The following is a 25,896-nucleotide window of genomic DNA, read 5'->3' as shown; positions in this document are numbered from 1 at the left end:
ATACCAAGATATGCCTGAATGTGATCAAATACTAGAAACAACTTCATTAACAGAATCAAGAATAATAATAAATAACAATAGCTGACAATTCTATAGTACTTTACAAATGTTATCTCATTTGGTCTCTACAACAACTTCAAGGAGGCAGGTGCTATTATTATCCCCATTTTACAGATGAGGACACTAAGGCAAAGAGAAGTTAAATGACTTTCCTAGAGTCATATTCCTAGAGTCTGAATCTAGATTTGAACTCAGGTCTTCCTGACTCCAGAGGTCCAGCCCTCTTATCCCATTGTGCTATATAGAAATCTGCTTTCTCCCCTCTCCAAAACACTGAACTTTCCTCAAAAATTCAAGTTATCCTGGAAAAGACCTAACACCTGAGGTCAAAGATGACATGCCAATACTTTTCACAGATCACCCAAGTGGAGGCTGCAGCCAGCACACTTCAAGGAGACTAAGGAAAATGGCTACTAAACCCCATAATTAGGAAAGGAAAGAGACACTGAAAGCACCACTGGGGACACAGTACTCGCAGTGAAGCCACACACTAGACCTGAAGCAAGGAAAGCACATACAGCAAGGGGCAAATATTCTGTCACTGAAAACGAGAGAAAAAGAGCAAATGGAGCATTTAACCAAAGGATTAAAGGAGAAAGTCAGTAAAAAGTCTCAAACTTTTCATCAAATTTAAACAGTAAAGAAAAAAAGCAGATTTAAATAATAAACAAACAAACAAACAAATCAGAAATCTCATTTGCTAAACCTTGGTAAATTAGCTACAAAAGAATGAAAGAGCCTGAAACAAATGGGAAAACTAGAGAGAATTAACTAAACTCAATACAAACAACCTTCAGAGGTCAGAATTATCCCAAGTGTATTAAGAATGAAGAATTCCAGCATCTTTGAAAGCGCCGAAAAGAATGTAAGATAAAAAATAGCCCTGCACATTATGAAAATAAAGGTGATAAAAATCAAATAAAATCCTACTATAAAAGAAAATAACTGCCTAATATCCCTAAAGCAAGGGATACTTTTAAAAAAGCCCCTAAAAATTTACAGATTATATAAATGTGTAAAAAATTATTAATTCAATTAGGAGGCAGATGAATTTGATTTGGGAGTTCACAGTGTTTTCAATGATCTTAAGCAACAACTATGGAAAGTGCAAAAAAGAGTTAGTCAGTGGGCCTCTGAGCCTCACAACAACCAACCACATAATCTTAGGCTGCTTGTCCATTGGCAGAATCTGTCCTGAGACATTTCTTAGCTGTGGGACCCTGGGCATATCCCTGTTGACATCTCGCTCTTGACAGAGCTGTTTCCTCTACTACATTCTGAGCTCCCTGAGAGCAGGCACTGATTATACCTTTCTTTGTATGTCCAGCATTTAGCTCAAAGATGGGAATAAATATAGCTGGCCCTTCAGAAATGCCTGCAGATGCAGACCTGATCTATTAGGAGCTTCCTCATCCCAGAGCTTCCCTTGTAAATGAAATCAGAGGTCATATATATACACACACGTGCACACCTACACACCCACACCCACACCCACCCACACACACATACACCCTTGTTTTCCCCACTTGGAGAATTTGCTCCTCATGAATAGAAATCATGGTGCCTCACTCAAGAGCTGGCACATAGCAGGCACTTAATAAATGCCTCCTGACTGACTGATAGGCAGAAGACTCCTTGTTCTATCTAACCAACCTCAGTGTCACACCTGATCATTGCTCCAACACCACTGCCTATCAGACATTCTGAACTGGCTATTCTATGTGCATCTCAAACTCAAACTCGTTAGCTTTCTCCTTCAATCTGCCCTCTTCTAAACTTGCCTTTTTCGGCCAACAGTACAAATACCCTTACGGTACCTAGGTACACAACTTCAAAGCCATCCTTGACTTCCAACTCTTCATGGCCCCACTAATATCCAAGTAGTTACCAAACCTTGTCAGCTTGAAAACATTTCTGGCTTCTAATTCCTCCCCTCCCTTCCCTTCCCACAGTCTCTATGCCTTTTCTACTATATTAGCCACTAGGATCACCTCCAAATAAACCTAGAAAAACAAGGAGAAAAATCATCGAATTAATAAACAAAACTAGGAGCTGATTTTAATGGGGGATGGGGAGATAATAAACTAAAACCACTGGCTAAAAAAAGAAAAAAATTACCAGTATCAAAATGGAAAATGAAGATGAAATAAAAAATTTTGCACAAGTATAAGCTAATACCCAATAAAACTAGTCATCTTAATGAAATCTTGATGAATATCACAAAAATTAAAATTCCCTAGGTTAACAGAAGAGGAAATAGAATACTTATATAACTCCATCTTTGGAAAATTTTTAAAAAAATGAACAAAATAGAAATGAGCTCCCTAAGGACAAACCCCAGGACTAGATGGACTGACAAATTCTACCAAACATTTAAGGAACAATAATTAATTCTAATGCAATATAAACCATCTTAAAAATAAAAAGGAATCCTAACAAATTTCTTCTATGACATAAATATGGTTTCATTATCAAAACCAGAAAGTACAAAAAACCACAAATGGATTCATATCAGAAATGAAAGGTTGGTCCAATATGAGGAAACCTTAAGCATAATTGACCATATCACTGACAAGAATGACAAAAATCATAATATGTCAAGAGATTCAGAATTTTTTTTTTACAAAATATATAACCCATCCCTAATAAAAACTCAACAAATTACAGGAAAAAATGGAGCTTTTCTTAAAATGATAAGTATTATTTATCTAAAGCCAAGTGGCCAGCATGATCTACAATGGGGATAAATGTGAATGAAGCCTTCCCAATTAGATCAGGTGAAGCAAAGGATGTCCATCATCATTACCATTATTTGATACTGTTAGAAATGCTAGCCATAGAAATAAGACAAGAAGAAATCAAAGAAATAAAAACAGGCAAGGAGGAAACAAAATTGTCAATCTTTGCAGATGATAGGATAGTAAAGAGAACCCCAGATGATCAACTGAAAACTAGATGAAACAGTAACTTCAGCAAAGTTCCAGGACATGAAACAAACTCATATAAGCCATCAGCATTTCTATATATTGCCAACAAAACACAGCAGGAGACAGAAATAGAAGTTTCATCTAAAATAGCTGCAAACAATATAAAAATACTTGAGTCTACTACCTGCCAAGATATACATACTCTATACGAACACAATTACAGAATATTTGTTACATAAATATAGATCGAAATAATCAGAGAAATACTAACTGTTCATGGGTAAGCCAAGCTTATAAAAATGGCAATGCTACTTAAGTCAATTTACTTACTTGATGCCATACCAATCAAACAACCAAAGAATTCTACAACTAGGAAAAAATAACAAAATTTATCTTGAGGAACAAAAGAATATCAATAAAAAAAGCAAAGTACTCAGATATCAAACTATGCTGTAAAGCTGTAATCAAGACAATTTAGTACTAGATAAAAAAATACAGTGGTTAATCAGTGGAACAGATCAGATAAATAATATAAGAAACAAATAAGCACAGTAATGTAGTGTTTGATGAATCCAAAAATCTTAGGTAATTAGGCAAAAATTCACAATTTGACAAAATTTGCTGAGATAACCAGAAAGTAGTCTGGCAGAAACTAGGCAGAGACCAACATCTCATCCAATATACCAAGATAAACTCAAAATGGATACTTAATTTAGACATAAAGAATGACATCATAAGTAAATTAGTGGAATATGGAAGAAAATTTCCACTAGATCTATATAGATAAGTTCATGACTAAACAAGAAATAGAGGTGTTATTGGGAAATAAAATGATTAATCTGGATTACAAAATATTAAAAAGCTTTGGCACAAGCAAAACCAATGCAGCTAATATAATAAGGAAAGTAGGAAACTTGGGGATAAAAATGCAGCAAATTTATCAGATAAAGGTCTCATTTCTCAATTATATGGGGAACTGAGTCAAAAAAAATTTTTTTTAAACCCTTACCTTCCGTCTTGGAGTCAATACTGTATATTGGCTCCAAGGCAGAAGAGTGGTAAGGGCTAAGCAATGGGGGTCAAGTGACTTGCCCACACACACACAGCTAGGAAGTTTCTGAGGCCAGATTTGAATCTAGAACCTCCCATTTCCAGGCCTGGCTCTCAATCCACTGAGCTACCCAGCTTCCCCCCTGAGTCAAATTTTTAAGAATCAGAGTTGGAGGCAGCTAGGTGGCTCAGTAGAGATCCAGGCCTGGAAATGGGAGTCCCAGTTTCAGATCTGGCCTCAGATACTTCCTCGATGTGTGATCCTGGGCAAGTCACTTGACCCCCCATTGCCTAGTCCTTACCATTTGCTTATCTGCTTTGGAAACAATACATAGTAAGGATTATAGGGGGAAAAGGGTTTAAAAAATAAAAATAGAATGAAAACCATTCCCCAAGTGATAAATGGTCAAGGTATATGACAGAAAAGAAGGGCAAATGCTGAAAGGTTTGTGAAAGGGGATTCTTTATTCTTTGTCACCCCAAAACTTAAAAACACCTCTACTTAACACTAACTAAGGGAGTTCACAGTCACTTACTTGGAGAGTTCTACCTTTTTAACTCAGAAACTTGTGAATCCTTTGATTAGAGTTTACACCTTCAGAGGATGAGTGGTGTGAATCCCATAGACACTGCCCCCGGGCAGTGCTAGACAATTTGGAAATGGTGATTGGCCCCTGTGAAACGGGGAAGGGACAAGAAGTCACCATAAAAGCAAGCTCTAAACTCTCTCAGAGCAGATTGTCTTTGAGTATCAGTCTGAAGAGACAGTCTTCTGACTGGAGAGAGTCTTTGAGGGAGCTTCACTGGAGACTACAGCTTGGAGCTTGGCTTCAACTTAGACTGACTCCTGGACTACTTCACTGGGTGAGTGAAAAGCTGACCACTTTCCAAGTTTCTGACGAGACTAACTTCCATCTTGGAGGAGGCTGTATGGTTACTCACTACCAGCCTTCCTGGTTGAGAGCTAATTAATCTCTGCCTGGATTAAGCAGACCTGGAGCAAAACATTTAGGTTGATAGGATAGATAACCTCTCTAACCCCCTCACATTTCTCTTCTTTATTGTTTCTTCTCTATTTGTATATATTTGTAAATAAACTTCTGACTCAAGATATGATAAATACAGTCAAACACATAATTTCATATAATCATCATCCAACCATTAATTTTAGCCCTTTACAGGTATATGAGGAAAATAGGGACACTACTGCACTGATGGAGTTGTGAATTGGTCCAAATATTATGAAGAACAATTTGAAAATATGCCCAAAGGACTATAAAACTGCAAAACCTTTAATTTAGCAATACCACTACTAGGTCTGTATTCCAAAGACATCAAAGAAAAAGCAAAAGGATCCATATGTACAAAAAAAAATACTTGAGTAGCTCTTTTTGTGTTGGCAAACAGTTGGAAACTGAGAGGATGCCCATCAATTGGGGAATTTCGGCTAAGTTATTGCATATGATTCTGATGGAGTAGTTTCAGAAAAGACTTACATGAATTGATGCAATGTGAAGGGAGCAGAACAAGGAGAATAATTTACATAGTAACAGCAAAATTGAAATGATAGTCAACTGGGAAAGACCTCTGATCAAGACAATGATCCATGATGATTCCAAAGAACTCATGATGAAAAATGCCATCCCCTTCCAAATAGGAAGCTGATGAATTCAGAGTGCAGAATGAAGCATTTAAAAAAAATTTTCCCCCTTTTCTTGATAACATGCCTAAAGGTAGAAATATGTTTGTATAACTCCATATATGTAACAAGTATTCCATTTCTTGCCTTCTCAACAGATGGGGAGGAGGGAGAGAGAGGTAACTTGGAATTGAAAATAAAATGAAATTTAAATACAAAAAATGAGTCCACTATGCTACCTACCTCTTTCTCTATCCACCATGGCCACTTGAAAGAGCCTGGCTTAATCATCTATATAAAGAGAAAAAAAAAACTGAATGAAGAATGTCTATTGTCCAGATTATGGTATGTAATTAGGACAATCTATTCATTTATCAGGATAAGTATCTTGTTTAAACACTGCAAATGGTGAATGAATTGGGCCCAAAAATGATTTGGAGAAAGAGAGCTGATTTTAATGACCCTCAACTTCTCCATGAAACAAAAGGCTATCTTTTTAATACTAGGAGTCTTCTAATAATTTATTTCTCTCATCATCTGTCTTAAATTGATATTAATGTTGGTTCCAATGCAGGAGAATGGTAAGGGCTAGGTAACAGTTCTAGGCTAGGGTCTATGTTTTCTCTTTTACAGGGCTAGGCCTGGGTCATACTGCTAGGAGGCCAGATTTGAACTCAGGTCTTCCCAGCTCCAGGCCTGGCTCTATCCATTGAGCTACCTAGCTTGAGTATTTCTTTAAATGACTGGAGTCATAAAACACCAGGAAAGTCCCTGAAGAAATAAACATGAGGACCAGAGGGCCATGGAAAGGTGTATGGTATACATGAACACACTATCACACATTTTTTGGAAGAGAATCTGAGTAAGGATATCATAAGTAGAGGATCCAAAAAAGAAGATGGACTGGGATCCATTTGATGTGAAGAGAAACAGACAGATTTCCAGTCCTTTGGCCAGGCCCCCCATGACAGACAAGAGCCATATTCTTAAGAGGTGTAATAAGAGATTATTTGGATGGCAAATGATAACTAAAGATCAGAGCTATTAATCTTCTTCCTTCCTCCCTTCCTCCCTTCCCCCTCTCTTCTTCCCTCCCCTTTCTGATGATTCTCTTATTGGTCTCTCTAAATCAACTCAGGGTGAGTTTATGATGTCTCAAATAAAATACTCTTTCCCTTCTCTAAATTAAGTAAGGGGTTTATTGGAGAAGAAAGAAAAGATAAATGGAGGGAAAGAGAGTTTGGGGTTTTCCTAATACTAGAATAAGTCTTAGGTTGGAGGATGGAAGAATATAGTTCAATTTGGGAAAATGGGCTGACAGGTCTGGAAGTTCAGTCACTGTATCATGACAGAGCAAATTAGAGAGAACTGGATTTTTGTTCTTCTTGCTTCTGTCCCCAAGACACGAGACTTCTCTTCTGTCTTCAAGGCCAAAGCCAAAAAAGACAACAGACTTCTTTCTATCTCACAAGCCAAAAACCTTCAGACTTCAGTTGGTCTGAACCCCCTCTTCCAACCAGTTCTCCTGGTCCCATTCCAAATCAGAATGTTCTTCTTTTGAATGACAGCTCAGCTGTCCCAGCTATTCCAGCCTTGTTGCAGGCTTTTCCAATTTCTCTCTTCTACAGAGGGGAAAGTAGGTTGTGGTTTTCATTGACCAAGATGACACAGACAATGATGAGAATTCAGAGAAGCACCAAGTATTTAAGAGTTAAAATTTCACAAGCCTAGTTTCAGATAAACTGATTTATCTATGCTTCCCATACTATATATTTGCAAAGTGGACTTTCTGAACCCAAGTTTAAGAGTTTATATTAATTCTCAGTGAAGTCCATCTTCTTAGATTCAGGCCAATGCTTCAGGCCTGTTGAGATCTCTGAAGATCCTGCTCTGGGACACAGAAGAAGCCTAGCTTCTTAGCGATATATCATCTGAAACAAGTTCAAGCACAACTCAGTAGACACCTGGTCCAAATTCTGTCTTAGATACTTAGGTAAAATGAGATATGTATATAGCACTTTGCAAAACTTAAAAGTGCTATGTAAATACTAGCTATTATTATTATTACTTACTAGCTGTGTCATCAGGGCAAATCATTTAATCATTCAGTCCCTCATCTGTAAAAGAGAGAACATAGGTTTGGTCTCTTGGCAAGCCAAGCAATGAGATCAAGAAGGAAGGTCCTATTAGAACGACTGACTCAAATACTCTTGTTGCTATGTCAAAAGAATGCCAGCAGCCCAAGTTAGGTTTCCTTATCCAGGCTGTCCTTTATTTAAAATTCTACTACAATTTAACTCAGCCAAACTAAAAACCTCCCAGAAACAGCTATTTGTATCCCACTACACACCGCTGTCTAGTCACTTAAAGCACTAAGGGAACACTAGTCTATAAACCTATCACTGAATATGAGACAAAAGGGAAGAAAGGATCTCTATTGTCTAAACCAAAAAGGCAACAGATAATATACTAGAGATGCTTCCATTCGGAACAGACACACAGAAAGACATAGCCACGCAGACCCCAGAGATAATCTAGAGGCAATAATAACATAAGAATGCTTAGCTATCATCAGGATTGAATTGGTCAAAGACATATTCACAAACTACTTCTGTTGCCACAGTGAACCAAAAAACAGTTTTGTCAATATTCAATAATAAAAGCAGATGCTAAATGCCAATATATTTATTTTTACTGATATTATATTGTGTTTATCTCTATTGATGTTGCTCTTGAACAAAAAGAATAAAATATCCAATGTACTAAAGCAGTTTTTCATTTTATTTACTATTTCAAATGGAGCTGTGATTTCACTGATGTGGGTATATCTCTATCTCTTGAATTTGCATGGGTTGCCCATGAAGCATGCAGATAATTCTCTGGTTATTTCCTGCTATGGATAGCCTACTTCCTTTTCCAAGCATTATCATAGTCATTGTTATCTCTCTCTGATGATATTCTTTACATTGCTTCTCCTATGTAATTCTTCATTAGTCATCTGTCGCAACCAATTCACACCCATGATGAACCTCTCCATTGTCTACTGGGTGACCCATGGAACACTTTAATTTTTGGAGAGTATGGTGCTCCATATAGAAGAATATTGTTGTTAAAAAGATGGACTAAGTTTTCAGGGAAAAATTTGGGAGTCATTCAAGCCAATGCCCTAAGGGCAAACCAACCTACTCTCCTCTGCTTGCTTAATACTGGGCTCAGTTCACTGTCCATCTACTGATATGTACCCAAGTTACATGCCTCTACAATAGCTAGTCTTCATTCACTTGGTTCTTCCTGTGTGGACAGTTAGGCCAAACTCCATGGAGTGGTTATGGATATTATTTGGGGGACTCTGCAAAGTCCCAGGGCTTAATATAATGCCATCTACAAAAAAAAAAAAAAGCATCTGAAGGACCTGCCTATCTAGACCCAATATCTCTTCCATTTGGATTGTTGCTCCTCCATGTAACTTGCATGTAACCTTGGGGAATGTGAAATTTAAATTACTCCACCCTACTTAGATCTTACTTTATGGAGAAGATGAAATTGTAATCTCCTGATTGAACAATGAAGGTACTTAGTTCTTACTTTATAGTGAAGCTTGAACTTTAAGCTAAGTCTATTTTTAGATCTCAATACAAAAAGGTGTTAAGTAACTATGAATGGTAAATTAATCACAAAAAGGTTAAGTAACTAACAAAAGGTGAACTTAACAAAGAAGTGTTAACTCAAAAGATATAATCTAATCAAAGAAGATGAGAACTAAAGAAAGAGCAGTTCTGGAGAAAAGCCTCTGATGTGATTGGTAGACGTGAAAATTGAGAGGAGGGGACACAAGAGTAAAAGGTCTATATATTTTACGTCACTTCCTCTCTCCAGTATTTTTGGCGGCGGAGAGGTGGCTGGTGGCAGTGTGTTGGGCCTTTTGGCGTCTTGGCGTGGCTACAGCTATTGTCTGGTTCGGTGATGAGTTTCTGGCTGAGTTTTTCCTCCTTTACTTTCCAAACTTTATCGTCTTAGAAGCCTCTAATCTCCTTCAGAGACCAAGCTGCGGAGATCTTGAACTCCCCCCTGGCACAGGCCAGGTGGGAGAAATCCTATACTCTCTTCCCTCTTTCTCCTTAAAATCCTTCCCTCTATATTAATTAAAATTACCATACAATTCCAGACTGACTTGGGTATTTTATTTGGAATTTTTCCCTGGCGACCAATTAATTTAGATTTTAAATCACAACCCTTAAATTATCTTTATAGGAACCGACAGCTTCCTGACACCTCTTTTAAGGAATCATGTTTTTACTTATATGTGGGCAACTCCTTGTGAAAGAGAGCTTTTAAGTCACTGTTTTCCTCTAGTCAATCAACTACTTCTTATGGTAAATGAATAACAAGTATGTTCAAGAATTTTTATATTATTCCGTTGTCAGTTATGGGACTATAAGTCTGGTAGAATCTCTGTCTCATAAAAGTCTGCCTATTCTCTCCTAATACCCTCAACAAGGACATCTTTGTCCTACTCAGTCCATGCCCTTGAAGAGATCAAAGAAAAAAGAAAAAGGAGCTGTATGAACAAAAATATTTATAGTAGCTCTTTTTTTATGATGGCAAAAAAATAGAAACTATAAGGATTCTTATTATGTAAGGAATGACTAAATAAGCTGTGATATGTGAAAGCAATGGTGATGAAAGTGATGGTTTCAGAAAAACCTGGGAATACTTATATAGATTCTCTCTCTCTTTCATATGCACATATACATGTATTATGTATGATGCAAAGTGAAGTGAGCAGAATAGAGAGGCCAATATACACAGTAACAGTAATATTATGAAAATAGTCACTAAGACTTAGTAAATCTGATCAATATAATAATATACCAAAAATCCAAAGGATTCATTATGAAAAATGCTATCAACCTCCAGATAGAACTGACAAACTCAAAATGCAGACTGGGGCATATTTTTTCCTCTGCATTTTTCTCACCTTTCTTGAGAACATGCAGAAATATGTTTAGCACAACTATTCATATGTATAATGGAAACTGAAGACAAAAAAAAAACATAACAAGGATGCCTTTCATGGGCACAAAAATCATTCCCTTAGAAATGTTGTAAAGAATGGAAAGTAGACATATGGGTCAGTTGTTATTGCTATCTTGTCATCTTTTTCAGTAATAAATAAGTCTAAGATTTTTCCTTAAATATTTGGTATCTTCCTCATAGTAAGTACATTCATGTCAGATTTATAAAAAGAGGAAAAGGACCCATACATACAAAATGATTAATAGTAGCTCTTTTTGTAATGGCAAAGAATAGGATTCTAAGGGGATGCCCAATAACTGGGGAATGACTAAGTACTTTATATGCGACAGTATATTATTATGCCACAAGAAATGAGCAAAGAAAGAGGTGGATTTAGAGAATCTTGGGAAGACTTATACGAACTAATACAGAATGAAATGGGCAAAAAAACCAACAATACTGTAAAGACCAATAGATTTTTAAGGACTGAAGAACAATGACTAACCACAATTCTAGAGATTGATTATGAAGCTTACTACTACTCATCTCCTGACAGAAAGATGGATTCAAGCTACATCATGAGAGGCACAGTTTTAGGTGTGGACAATGTAGGTATTTGTTTTGCTTGAACATGCATAGTTGTTACAAGGATTTTGCTTTTCTCTCTCTTTTTTTTTTTCATTTTAGTCGGGGATGGGGTAGGATGGAGAAAAAATAAATGCTTGTTAACTGAAAAATAAAATCAACTAAGAAAGTAATGCTTATAAGAATGCTTAAAAAACTTTAGCAAAAAATGAAAATGAAAGTCTCCCACAGAACCATCAACCAAGAGAGGAAAGGAGTAAAAATCACTGTTGAGAATTCTAGTAGGAGACCAAGGGCCCCCAAAGTGAAAGAATTAGCCCAGTGCTGTAGTTCTTACCCAGTTGGTTCTTCATGCCCATGAGAACAGAATTCATATGTGCCTTTGATGCATACAGTTTGCTCACAGCCTTTCTTGATCTGATCATCTCCTTGGCTAGAATTACACAAACATCCTTTTGGCCTTTTTTGGCAGCATCCTTCACGGATCGCTTCACTTTTTCTTCTTCTCTCTGTATATCTGAATTTTGAATGAAACAGAAACACCTAAATCAGAGGCTGACTGTAGAAAATATTGCTGACACTGAAATACATCATTTCTTATTGTGATCTGTACATAAATATACAGAAACAAGTAATTGAAATATAATCCATACCATGACAATTTTCAGATTTGCATTCATGTATAGTTTTGGAACCAATTCCAAGGAATAGAAAAGCTAGGAAAATCCCTAAACTACTAAAAACTGAATGATAAATTAGGTAATGATGTATGAATGTTGACTGTCTAAGGAACTGTGAGTCTCACTGCTTTATAAAGACACCTCCATATATTTCTCCATTTAAACCTATGTATAATCTTAGGCTGTTAAAGCTTCAAAGGACCTTAGTAATCATGTTCCAGAATTTTATAGTTTGAAGGGACTTCAACAGCCACCTGGTTCATCTTGTAGGCAAAATGAATCTCCATTATAACACAGCAGACAAATCTTGGAGATCTTTCCTGAGGCAGGAGGTCCCTCACCATCCTGGCTATTGCTCTGGATACTTTCAAGGTTAGATCTCAAACTGGGATACTCAGAACTAATCACAACATTGCAAATATAACCTGACCAAGGCACAGGTCATCTGATCTAACCTCATAATTTTACAGATGAGAAAACTGAGACCCAGAAGTCAGGTGACTTGGTTATGGTCACATGACTATAAATGGAAAGATCAAGACATGAACTCAGATCTTTTGACTTCAAGTTCAGGGCCCTTTCTAGAAGAAACAACATCTGGTAACATTTGAACACCAACAATAAATTATGTGAGGGCCTACCTCTATTTTAATTTCTGGTATTTATATAGCACTTTAAGGTTGGCAACACACTTAATATGTTATCTAATGACCTTGTTTGAAAGTAGGAGCTATTATTGTCAAACCATTCCCCCCTTTTACAGATGAGGAAACTGGGGCAAACAGGAGTTAAGTGACTTGCCAAGGTTCACAGAACCAGTAACTGTTTTAAGGAAGGTTTAAAATTCAGTTTTTCCTGATTCCCTCTATCCACTATACCATCTTCCCTTTGACCAATAATAAGGTAGTTGGGCCATTGGGAGATTTTAGGAACCTTGAGTTCAAGGTCCTACCTATATATCAACATACCTTACTGAAGAAAGCAGCGTTTAAAATAGGCCTAAATGGATTTGATTACATAAAGTTCTGCCTTACAAAAACACTATAATCATGACAAAAAGAAAAACAATTCATTAGAAAACTATCTGTGTAAGTATAATACAATTTTAATATCTAAAATTTACCTGGGCAAAAAATACTTGGATATTCACTGAATGGCCAAAGGATAAAACCAATATACAAAAGCAGATACACTAATGGATTACATAATTTGAAGAAATGATCAACCTCATTAGGCCTCAGAAATGCAAATTAACTCTAACATAGTACATGTCATACTAGGCAAACTGGCAAAAAATTAATAACTAAGTGATAAGATTTGATTACAGTGAGAATGTGGAGAAAAAGATATATCCAGATGATGATGGAAGAAATGCAAACTGATAGAGAATATTTTTGGAGGACAATCAGATAATATATTCATGACTCATAAAAATGTCCATACCCTATACTGACCTAATTCTTGCCATTTCTGGGAATACACCGAGCATTTCAAAGTCTTATAAAGAAAAAGAAATCTATTTGAAAATATATTAGGGGGCAACATTTTTTATTACAAAGAAATGGAGAAAAAATGTAAATGAGTTACAGTTAGCAAATGGCTGAAGTAGCTCTTCATGGACATAATATGATGTGGGAGGCGCGCAACACTGAAGCATGCAACACAGTGGAACAAACACCTCACTTCCGGGTGGATATTCCCTCCTATCTATCTGTGTGACCTTGGGCCAAGTCCCTCAAGCCCTTGGACTATTTTCTTTTTTTTTTTAACCCTTACCTTCTGACTTGGAATCCATATTGTGTCTTGAAGGTTCCAAGGCAGAAGAGCTCTAAGGTTAGGCAATGGGGGTTATGTGACTTGCTTAGGGTCACACAGCTAAGAAGTGGTCACACAAATCACAAAACAAAAAGTGGTATCACTACTTTATAGTCACAGGATAGGCAGATCCTTTCTTTTTCTCCCTCTTGTCTTCCCATCCTCAGTGTAATTTAGCTCCATTTCCTGTATCCCACCTCAATGCCCATGAACTTTAGACAATAAAACTCAAAGATGATCAAAGAAGGGCTTTGTTGGACTGGAGCCAAGAGACCTTCAAGCAAAGAGCCAAGGAGCTTCCCTGGAAAATTAGGAAACATGTCGAGAAGAAACAGATTTCAGTTCATTTGTATGGCTGGTGTAATACCAGTATTCTAAGGGGCTACAACTGTCTGAGGGATATAAGAATGAACACTGAAATCTGGATCACCACAATTCCAATGATAACAATTGCCTGTGTTACTTCTCTGCTGTCCACAATGTAACCTTCTCTTCTCTTCTGGCCTGGCTAATCCAGTCTTCTTTGAAAGTATTGCTCCTTAAACCAATATAATAAAAATGATAATTCTACCTAAATTAATTTCAACTATAAAACACCTTTCACACAAATAAAGTCAGAAAAAACTGTTCCTACAGCTTGAAACCTGTTGTTCTGCTTCCACAAGTCATAAAGGAAATTTTGTCTCACTATTTTATAAAGGGCTAATCATGCAGTACAAACAGCAAGTTTGGAAAAACAAAGCCGATCAAAGGCTAGCATCAGTAAAAGGGGAGGGAATAAACATTTATATAGCATCTACTATGTGCCAGATACTTTTCAAATATTCTCATGTGCTCCAACAACCCTGAGACGGAAGGTAAGTGCTGTGATTCTGTCTGTTTTACAGCTGAGGAAGCTTCCTACAATAAGAAGGGAATGAAGAATGGGGGAAAGGATTGAGGACATCCCAATGAGAGAAGGAACAGGATCAACAAAGGTACACTCCGCTGTTCAAAAGCCTTATAGAACTCCCTACTGCCTGTAGCACCAAATAGAACCTCTTTCAGTTCCCTCTAACCTACCTCTCTTCACTCTTATTTCACGCAACACTGATTGCTCTGAGGTACTTTACATCCTACTTTCTGTTCCCCAAACTCAACATACTCCAAAAGTCTGAAATTAGGTGGTTAAATTTTGGATGTATAAAAGTTTTTCCTTCTTTCTCTAAGTGAATATTAATATTGACAATAAAAAAATCAATTTAAACACTATCAGAATTTCTTCCCTTTAATAATCTATTAAGCCATAAATTAAATATTTCTACTTGATGATAATACTATTTTTATTTGATCTTTTATAGTGCTTTAGGGCCTACAGAAAAAAACTTTTCTCAAAACATCTGTGTGATCAGGCATTATTAGTAATATTACTGATGAGGAAATGGAGGTGTCATAGAGATTAATGTGTGAATATTATAGAAGGACCGGAAACTTTCATTATTGAAAGCATTTCAGCTATTACATGGCCCCTCAGTATCAGTGCCACATTTAGTTATTTTTATATATAGATTATATATATATCTCTATAAATAGATATGGATTCCTTCTCTGACAATTTTGTTCAAATAATTCTGACTCTATAATACAATAAATCTATTTTCACATCATGGCCAATGGTATAATAATCTAATCAAATTATATATTACAATGACTAAATTTAAAGATGATTAAGATTTTAATAAACAGTATTAGAATGTTCTCTAACCTCTTACCAAGTTTTTAATTGGAGGCTTAAGAATACTCTTCAAAAGGATACTGTATATATAGTATCAAAGATACTTCTGATCTAAGGCATATTTTCAACTCCTGTCCACTTCTATTCACTAAACCAATTTTTTAAAGGGAACATTTGGGATATATTGAACCTGATTTATTAAATTTTATCCCAAGAGTTTTGCAACCATGAACAGGATAACATCAGCTTCACAAGCACAGGAGGGGGAGGCCTGACAGCAATCTTTCTTGTTTTTGTTTTGTGTGTGTGTGTGTGTGTGTGTGTGTGTGTGTGTGTGTGTGTGTGTGTGTGTGTGTGTGTGTGTGTGTGAGAGTTTTGTTTTGTTTTAAGCCAACTACAAGCTCAGTAAGTCAGCAGTTTGTGGTGGCCAAAAAAGTCAATTCTACCTTTAGCTCTGGGAGAAGCATCAGTTTCAGGAAGATGATGAGAGTCTCTGTGTATGCTGCCTATCAAACCTCTGGAGAACTATATTCAGGGCTGGGTATAACCATTTAAGAAGGACAATGATAAGGAGGGAACCAGGGATATTTAGCCTAAAGAAAAGAAGGTGTAGATCAAATATAATTGTCTCCAAGTATCTGAAGGGCTATTGAGGAAAACTGATTTTAATGCTGTATTATTTGATTATTGTTAAAATGTAATAATCCCGCAGAGCCAGGAAAATACCGTACACAGAGACTGACACACTCTAGCACAATTGAATATAATGACTTTTCTACTAGCAGCTATGTGATGATCCAGGACAATCCAGAGAACTTATGAGAAAGAACGCTATCCACATCCAGAGAAAGAACTGGGAATGGAAATGCATTAGAAAAAAATGTGATTGATCACATAGTGTGATAAGAGATATGACTGGGGTTTTGATGTTAAAGGGTCCCTCTACTGCAGATATGAATAACATGGAAATAGTTTTTGAACAATGATACATGGATAACCCAGTGGAATAATCTGTTGGCTTTGGGAGGGGGGAGAATCATGTAATCATGGAAAAATAGTCTAAATTTTTAAAAAAGGGAAAAAAGTAATATTCCCTTTTCTGACAACCCCCCCCCCCTTTCCATTTAGCTTTTTGAGAGGTCTCTCATTCTAGCAAAGGAACGTGATCACATTCCAGCCTCTCCCAGGGTCCAGGATAGCCAACCTCAGCTAGTCCTCTTTACCAAGAGTGACTCATGTGCCCTTGTTCCCTTTATCAAGGTCTGGGTTGACCTGGCTCACAAAAGAGAAACTTAACCAGGAAGATCCTGAATGGAGTGGTTTTCTTTGCCAAGATCATTAGAGGTGGATGGAATCTCAAGACTAGGCCGCTGTTTGCAGTTTTCACTCAACCCCAACAGGAGGAGCTGAAAACTCTAAGTCCACCTCCTTCCTGAAATGCCTTTTACTCAGGGGTGGTCTCTGTCAGAAGGAAGCTGCTGGGATTTAAACTGGCCTAGGGTGCTTTTTGTCACTGAGAGATTACTGAATTTGATTTATTGAGTATTTGCTAGCCTAATTAATAGATTGATTTTTCATATGCAAACCTTTTTGTCTCCTAGAATTTTACAGACCACATTGTTGTCATGTAGAGAAGGGGTTAGACTTGTTTTTTAGTTCCTATGGTTAACACCTGGAGTAACAAGGGAAGAAGTCAAGAGGTAAATTTAGTCCTAATGTAAAAACCAACTTCCTAACAATGAAAATTGTTCAAAAGTGGTATCTGGCAACCTCAGGAGGTCAGGTTCCCTTAGGTGGTCCAGAGGTCTGTCACATATATAGCAGAAATTCCTTTGAGTACCCACTGAGATCCCTTCCATCTCTAAAAACCTGTGAGACTGTTATTGTCATTTTTCAAGTCATCTCAATATTTTTTATCTTCTGAGGACATAATATCTTCAAATTATAACCAAGCTATCTATGATAAACTATTTAGGAGCAAATAACTATGATATTCTTTTTTATTCAAGTGTATTTAGTTTTTTTCATTTAAATTCTACAAAAGGCTTACTATTTCTTTATAAACTTTCGTTTTTCCCTTCTTTTTATCCATTAGACAAAAATAAAAGCTTCTGGATTTATTTCTTCATTTCCAATACCCATCATAAATAAAAAAATAATAAAAGTCTAACAAAATACATCTCCAAGTATGTTGGCAAAGAATTTTTGCTATTATTATATCAAAATAAAGGGTATAAATCAGACTGAAGAATTGGAAAAGGGCAAGATCACTTACCTCTTATTTGCCTATCAACTACTCTCATTTCTTTTCTGATCTTCAATGACCATTCATTGACCTGAAGGGGGAACAAACTGTCATGAGACGCTAAAACTTGGCAATTCATTAATTTTTAAAAACTAAATATATAAAGATTAAATTATTTTTCATGAAGATGGCCCTATGGGTAGCACATATAAGATCAATTTCAAAGTAAAGGCTTTAATAACAAACTAAAGCTCTTTTCCTGGTACCTTCTTTTTCATTCATCTGATAGGCACAAAACCCAAAATGAATTACTAGGATATCGAACAAAGAAACACAAGACTTTAACTCAATCCTAGAATACTGTTCCTTTTTAAATACAACAAAAGTTTTTCAAGCAATCTTGGACTTAGAACTAGAAGGAATCTTATAAGTTATCTACCCCATCTAGTCCCTCACTTTACAGGTGAGTAAACTGATGCCCAAAGAGATTAATTGATAGCCCAAGGTTAGACAAGTGCCAGAATTAGGATTTAAACCTAGGTCTTCTGACTTAGAGCAATTAAGTCACTGTGAGGAAATCCCAAATCAAAAGAACTCTGAGATTTTACCGCATTTTATGGACTAACAAACAGGACAGAAGAACGGTTAAGCCTTTGTTGGACAGAGCTACTTCCATGCCACTGCCCACACCTGGGAAGCCAGCGTAGAACTTTCTACCTGATCCCCTCAGCCAGTGGCTGGGGCCTGCCTCTCCTCACAGATGTTTCAGGAAAGCCCAGCCATGCTCACTTTACTCCCTCCTCTGCACTGGCCCCTTGCCATGAATCTCAATGCCTCAGGTCAAAACAATTCTACCTTGGTGTCTGAATGGGGTATGTCATGGTACTCACCAATGGTGTCCCTCACCATCCCTCTAACTTCCAAGGTGCCCCTTGCTTGATGGCCTCAAGGTATGAAAGGAGACATGAATTTTTGGATGAGGACAATATTTTTGTTTTCCCAGACTTTGTTTAGTACAAAGGGGGAAAAGACAAAGTGTTCCTTCCTGGCTTCCATTCCCCTGGCTGCTTTTCCAATTAGGACATAAGCTCCTTAGGGGCAGAAACCATCTTTGCTTGTGTATTTGTATCTACGACTGCAGATAGCAATGGTTTAATACATTCTTTTCCATTCATTCATTCATTCATTCATTCATTCATTCATTCATTCATTCATTCAGGGAAGCAATTTTGAATTATGCTAAGAAAATGGCTAAAATGTCCCAACCCTCTGATACACATTAAAGACTAAAAGTAAAAAACAGTAGCACTTTCTGTAGCAGCAAAGAAATGGAAAGTAAATACTTATCATCTATGGAATTACTAAACAAATTATGGTACGTGAATATAATGGACTATTATTGTGCCACAAGAAACAATGTTATGAAGAATTGAGAGAAGCATGAAAGGCATGTCCAAACCAATGAAGAGGGGGCTAAGCAGAGCCATGAAAATCATCTATGAAAAACTCTATCTGTGAAAATGGAAAGAACATTCATTACAATGAAACTTCATGCTGTGTAATTACAGTAACAGACATACCAAGTTTAATTCAGAAAAAAAAGATGAGCAAATTCACCTCTCCAACCCCTTCCCATTTGTAGAGCTTGTAAAAATAATAAATGGTGAGTTAAAAAACCCAAAATATTTATTGAAATATATAAGGCTAAAAGAAGGGTTTCTAATTCTAAGAGATTCTAAATCCACCCAAATAAATCCCCAGGTTCCATAAGGAACCACTTCTCCTATGTTTCACAGGCTACTCTACTCCTCCCTGATCTGACTATCCCAAATTTATACTATCTAAATAAAAAACTACCACTATTATCTTTATAATTCTTAACTTTGCTTTCAAATTATAAAATAACAAAGGCTAGGTGGTTGAGTCTCAACAAGAATCAAGTTAGGACTCTGAGCCTTAACAGACTGAGAGTCCAAACCAAAGACCAGGTTTTTCTATAAAACCGCAATAGATAGTCAATACTGTTTCCAAGTTAGGAAAGGAAAACATTGAGCTCCTTCAGGTCTTTCCCTCAGACAGAGAGAGGCAAAGATGATACCTCCTCCAGCCCTGAGAGAAAATCTGAGTGTGTGTCTTTGCCAACTGCCAGAGAGTAGTTGCCGTAGAAAAATGGTTATAACTGTCAACAAATGAAATCAACACACTCTCTCAGCTCTGCTTCAAACTCCAGTTCTTTCTCAAGCCAGCACTCTACTTTTTATCCCTAAACTAATAAAACAATACTTATTTTCTAATATCATCCTTACAATTCCCCCCCTTGAGCATATGGAGAGATGAAAAGTCTCTCCTGTATGCTCGCTATTCTATTTAATTCTAAAGCTATACCTAGCCTTATTATTATTATATTTTATAAAAATAGTCTTAATCTTATACTTATCTTTTCCTATTCTTATTGCTATACTTTATCTATGCTAACCTGTACTAGGAATATAAATGAAAGAAAATTTCAATGAAAACAAATAATCAATGAAAACATATTTACACAAATGCAAGTGCAAAACAAAATTACAGAAATGCAAAATGCAAAATACAAAGTGCAAACTTTTGAAACAAAATAGTTATGAAAACTAACTTATGTTTTACAAAAAACTAAAGTCTTATCTAAAATATTAACTATGCAAAACACATGCAAACTATCTATTTGAACAATTCAAATGAAACTTTTTACTATGCTAAGACCTTATCCTATCATTAATACAGAAAACCAAAACTAACTACATTAAAACTCAAAATTAACTTACTATACTAATAAAATCAAAACTTTGTAATAATTTAACTATATACACAGCTATACAGTTTCTACATGTATGTATATGTTATGTATAAACTATTTACATGTTTTAGGAAGAAAATAAACTTACTTCCTTAAAACAGTCTAAGAAAAGCCTTAAAGATTTTCTTTAGAAAGTTATGCATGTTTTCTTGATTTTATCTCCAAGGAACACATAAAGTCTTCCTGTGAGATAAGATCTTATTATTTTAATGTGTACAATTATTATTATTTTCCCAAGGTGATTTGTCTGTATTTATTTCTATGGATAGTCATCAACTGGTTATGATGTTGCAGTTTGTGAGAAATGTGTCCTATATGTGTTATTTTGTAATGGATACTTACCAAATCTTTAAAGTCACCTCCTCTGCTACTAGCTTCTGTCTTCATGTTGTTACTATGTAGTGTTCATTTACAACTATAGTGAAAGTGTATAGTGTTATAATGGTGCAAAAAATCTTATAGTTCATGTCCATAATGTTTTGTGTTCCTCTTCTCTGTGTTGACTTGTTTTTCAATGTCTTTGTTATAGTTCAATTGTCCTTTTTGCTGTCATCTATGTTTCTTCTATGTTGTCTTCATCTTGATCTGTCTCTATTCATTCTTCTTCTTGAATAATTTCTTCTGATATCTTTTTTTTTTAACCCTTACCTTCTGTCTTGGAGTCAATACTGTGTACTGGCTCCAAGGCAGAAGAGTGGTAAGGGCTAGGCAATGGGGGTCAAGTGACTTGCCCAGGGTCACACAGCTGGGAAGTGTCTGAGGCCAGATTTGAACCTAAGACCTCCCATCTCTAGGCCTGACTCTCAATCCACTGAGCTACCCAGCTGCCCCTTTCTGATATCTTTTTGACTGCAGCCATTTTGTCTGGTGTAATCTCTTCTGCTGCTGTTGCTTTTTTCACATGAGAGCAATGCAGCCATGTTTCCTTCTCTAATACACGAATAGCTGACAGTGTTGTTAAAATAATATGGAACAGTCCTACCCATAATGGTTGTGTTGCGCTAGTTCTATTAAAGATTTTTTTAAATGTAAACTGAACCCCCAGGTTTTATCGAATGGAGTGCATAATCTAACAGACCCCCTTGAGTTAAAATTCCCATTTCTTGTAATTCTCTAACCCTGTTTTGTAACTCTGTGATATATTCAGCAAGTGCAAGATCCCTTCCAAGTATAGATACATAAGCTGTTTTAAAACTTTTTGCCTGCAATGGTGAATGTCCAAAATTTCATATGGTGAGATATGCATATCTCCTCTTGGTCTAGTGCACAGATAGAATAGTGCTAGAGGCAAAATCTCTGCCCACTTCAAATGAGTTTCCATGCATAATTTCCCAATCATAGTTTTGATTTCTCTGTTTAGTCTCTCCACCTGCCCAGAACTTTGAGGGTGATATGGGACATGAAATTTTGGCGTGATACCCAGATTCTCATAAACTTGTTTTAGAACCGAATCTGTAAAATGGCTCCCTTTGTCAGAATCTACTCTTAGTGGTACACCAAATCTTGGAATGACCTCTTTCAAGAAGATTTTGGCTACAAAGCTTGATGCGTTTTTACTAGATAGAAAAGCTTCTGGCCATCTAGTTAGTTCTGGCCATCTATTACTAGACAAAATTTAAATTGTCCTGATTTGGGAATGTTGATATAATCTATTTGCAAATGCTCAAATGGTGTGAACTAGTGGACAACCACCAAAAACCTTTTGTTTAAATATGCTTTGGTTAAATTGTGTACACACAGAGCAAGCTAAGCAGATCTTATTTGCCACAGTGCTTATTCCCAGAGGTAACCAAGTTCTTTTAACAGTATCAATTAATGCTTGTGTCCCCAAATGACCCTTTTTGTGTATTGCTTGGCAGATATAAGAGTAAAATGCTTTTGGAAGAATTAGTTTTCCCATTGATGCTATCCAAATACCATTTTCTTTTCTAGCTCCAAAATTTTGCTCCCACTTCTGAATCTCTTTGTCATTGTATACTTTTTCTAAATATGTGGTATCCATAACAGAGAGATTCATAATGCAGGCTGGAGCATTTTGTGCAGCATATCATGCAGCCATGTCCGCCCTACAATTTCCTCTGGCAACTAAGTCTTGTCCTAAAGAATGCCCTTTGCAGTGAATCACTGTCAACTCTTTTGGTAGTTGGGAGAGATGACAGTAATTCTTGAATTATTTCTGCATGAGTGATTCTTTTCCCACTAGATGTTAAAAATGCTCTCTAAAGCCAGATAGAACTGACAGCATGGCAAATTCCAAATGCATATTTGGAATCAGTGTAAATATTGTCTTTTGCAAGCTTACATGCATGTTTTAAAGCAATTAATTCTGTTCCTTGAGCACTTTGGCTCCTGGGTAGTGAAGCAAACCATAGAGTCTCAAATTCACTTACTACTGCAGCACCTGTAAATCTTATTCCATTCTGCATATATAATAATCCATCTGTGAATAAGATCAGGTCAAGGTTGTCAAGAGGTGTATCTGACAGATTTTCTCAAGGCCTCTCTATTAATTGCACTATAGTTCCCCCTGTGTTGGTAAATCGGGTAATAATGTAGCTGGATTTAAGGTATTGCATCTCTTTAATGTTATATGTTCATTCCCCAAAAGCACTACATCATATTTAGCCAAGCAATGATATGAAAATGCCTGCATTCTGAACTTTTAGAGAAGTGCCTCGACTTCTTGTTTACAATAAACTGTCAGTGGGCAGTCTAACACTAAATCTGCAGATCTGGTAACAAGCAATGCAGTTGCTGCCAACCCTCTTAAACATGGAGCTATTCCTGCGGCTATGGGATCTAGTTGACTAGAATAATATGCAATAGGATGCTGGTTTGGTCCTAAACTCTATGTCAACACTCCTGAAGCTATTCCATTTCACTTGTGGACATAGAGCAAGAATGGTTTTGAATAATTAGGGATACCAAGAGCAGGAGCTGATAATATTGCCTCTTTTAACTTTGCAATTGCTTACAAATGCTCTGGTTTTTGCTTCAGTGGCTCTTTCTCAGTGTCTTTTGTTAAAGCAGTCAATGGTTTTGTAAGTTCACCATAATTAGGTATTGTGAATCTTGAAATTTCTCAGACTTGTGAATGTTAAAAAAACTCCCCATTGGGACCATTCCCCATTTGGGCAGTGAAGCTACTTAGACCAGGAATGTAAGAACTCTACTTAGATCAGGAATGTGAAGACCTCTACTCCACAGGTACTTAAGCTTGCTTTAGGGAAAAAAAACTCCTTGCTGAACAATGAAAGATACTTAAACCCATACTTATAGTAGGACAAAAATTCTTAAGCTGTGCCTATTTTTAGATATAATACAAAGGGGTGCTAAGTACCTATAAAGGTCAAGCAACTTGTGAATTTTACAAGGAACAAAGAGGTGAGAAACTTACTCAGAGCTTTCCTGGTGTGAATCACTCAAAAATTTACAGCTTCTTAGGTGTAAACTAAAAATGGTCTGTCCTTTGAAAACCATCTACTGTGATTGGTAGATATAAGGACTTAGGGGAGGTGACATAGGAGAAAATGCCCTTTAAATAGGAGCTCAGATTCATTCAGAAAGGATTCAGATTGAGGATTGAGCTGGTGAAGGCAGCTGAGATGATGCTGGCCTGGTGTCACTAGAATCCTTGCTTGGACAGATCTTGTGGTGAGTGATTAAGGACTGACTGATCTTTCTCTTAAGGGTTTAGGCCTGGGTTGGCCAGGGCTGCCCTGGGCTGGCCTATCCTTTTCTCATTATTCCCCTTTTTCTCTCTTTCTCTCCTTTTCTTTAATTCCACATTTATATTAATTAAAATCTCTATAAAACCCTGCTATCTTGGGTATATTTGAATAATTGGGATATTTCCCTGGCGACCACCTTATATTTGATTTAAAAACAAAACACTATAGTGAAAACATATTTCCTGCGGTCACAACTTACTCATCTACTCTTATATCTATTACAACTTTAAGTCTTCCACTATTTTAATCACTATAGTTTATGACCTCAACCATTTTAATTATTACAGTATCCACTGCCTGCAAAAATCTGTGATTCTTAAGATAGCTCTGAGTTGCCTTTTGGTCTTAGGGCCACTCAGCTTTTGTATGTCTGCTACTCTCTTTTGGGAAATGCTTCTGCACCCCTCAGATGGCACAAACCCTAAATATTCTATGCAAGGAATACACCATTGAAGTTTAGTTTTTGTTATTTCATGTCCCCTCTTGTAGAGCTCACACAGAAGAAGTTTACTATCATGTAGGCACACTTTTGCAGATGGTGATGCCAGAAGTAAATCATCTACAAAGTGAATAAGTTTACTGTCCTTAAACTGAATATTTTTAAAACTTTAAGATTTGAGAAAACAATGAAGGACTTTCACAGAATCCTTAAGGCAAATAGGACCATGAATATTGATTTTCCTGTCACGTGAATGCCAATATCTTTTGTGAGTCTTCACGTATAGGTATTGAGAAAAAAGGTAGAATATAAGTCAACCACAGTAAAATATCCTGCATGACTTGGGATAGATGAAATGATGGTAGCAGGACTTGGTACAACTAGGTAAGATTTTACTATGTGATCATTAACAGCTCTTAAATCTTGAATGAATCTACAGACTATTTGTCCTTCAGCATTTAGCTTGGGTTCTTTAATCGGTAAAATTGGGGTGTTATATTCAGAGATTCATGGTATTATTATGCAATAATAACGAATTTATTATGGGGGTAATCCCGATGGCCTCTTGACTTAGTGGGTACTCTGGAATGCATGGTAGTAGACCTCCTTTAGTCAGCACTTTAACGGGGGTTGCTGATTTTAATAAACCTACATCTGTAGAATTTGTGGCCCATAAACCTTTTGGAATATCATCTGGTATGGAATTTCGTCAAGACCCATGTCAAACCAATTTGGACAGTTACCCTGAAAATAATTTTGGACCACAGGGCATACATTTTTTATAAACTGCCTGTGAATGGGATTTATGTTTTTACCTGTTAAAGTTTCCAACCCAATCAATTTTTCTGCACAGTTAATAATTCTATTGAGGAAAGTGGAGGGAGTCTCTCACTTCCTGCGTTAGGCGCTCAAATTTAGACCAGGTTCCTGGGCATCTGGAATTTTGTCTCATAGTTTCAATTATTGCCTCTCTGGCTGTAGTTAAATCTCTGTATCCCGCAAAAGAGTTAACTTCCCAACCAGGATCCTCAGTTGGCCAACTGGCAATTTGGGGGTTATTATTAGTGTCCTATATAATCTGTTTCTCCCTTTTTGTTAATAATTTATCCATAAGGATGCCAAAGTTCAAATAAGAAGGATTATAAAGCTTAACTAAGCGCTT

General features: G+C 36.6%; 1 protein-coding gene across 1 annotated transcript in view; it reads right to left on the bottom strand.

The window, feature by feature from the left end:
- The window catches only part of CHMP3 (charged multivesicular body protein 3), a 37,790-nt gene that overhangs the window by 4,887 nt on the left and 7,007 nt on the right, over positions 1-25,896 (bottom strand). The window contains exons 2-3 of the mRNA XM_007477720.3: positions 17,762-17,822; positions 11,615-11,794 (exon numbers count right to left, since the gene is read on the bottom strand). Of these exons, the coding sequence (XP_007477782.1) occupies positions 11,615-11,794; positions 17,762-17,822 (241 nt within the window). The remainder of the gene's footprint in view (positions 1-11,614; positions 11,795-17,761; positions 17,823-25,896) is intronic.

This window comes from Monodelphis domestica, chromosome 1 (assembly GCF_027887165.1).
Source record: "Monodelphis domestica isolate mMonDom1 chromosome 1, mMonDom1.pri, whole genome shotgun sequence".
Classification (NCBI taxonomy): domain Eukaryota; kingdom Metazoa; phylum Chordata; class Mammalia; order Didelphimorphia; family Didelphidae; genus Monodelphis; species Monodelphis domestica.
Note: the sequence above shows the minus strand (reverse complement) of the source record. Positions and strands in the feature narration are given on the sequence as shown.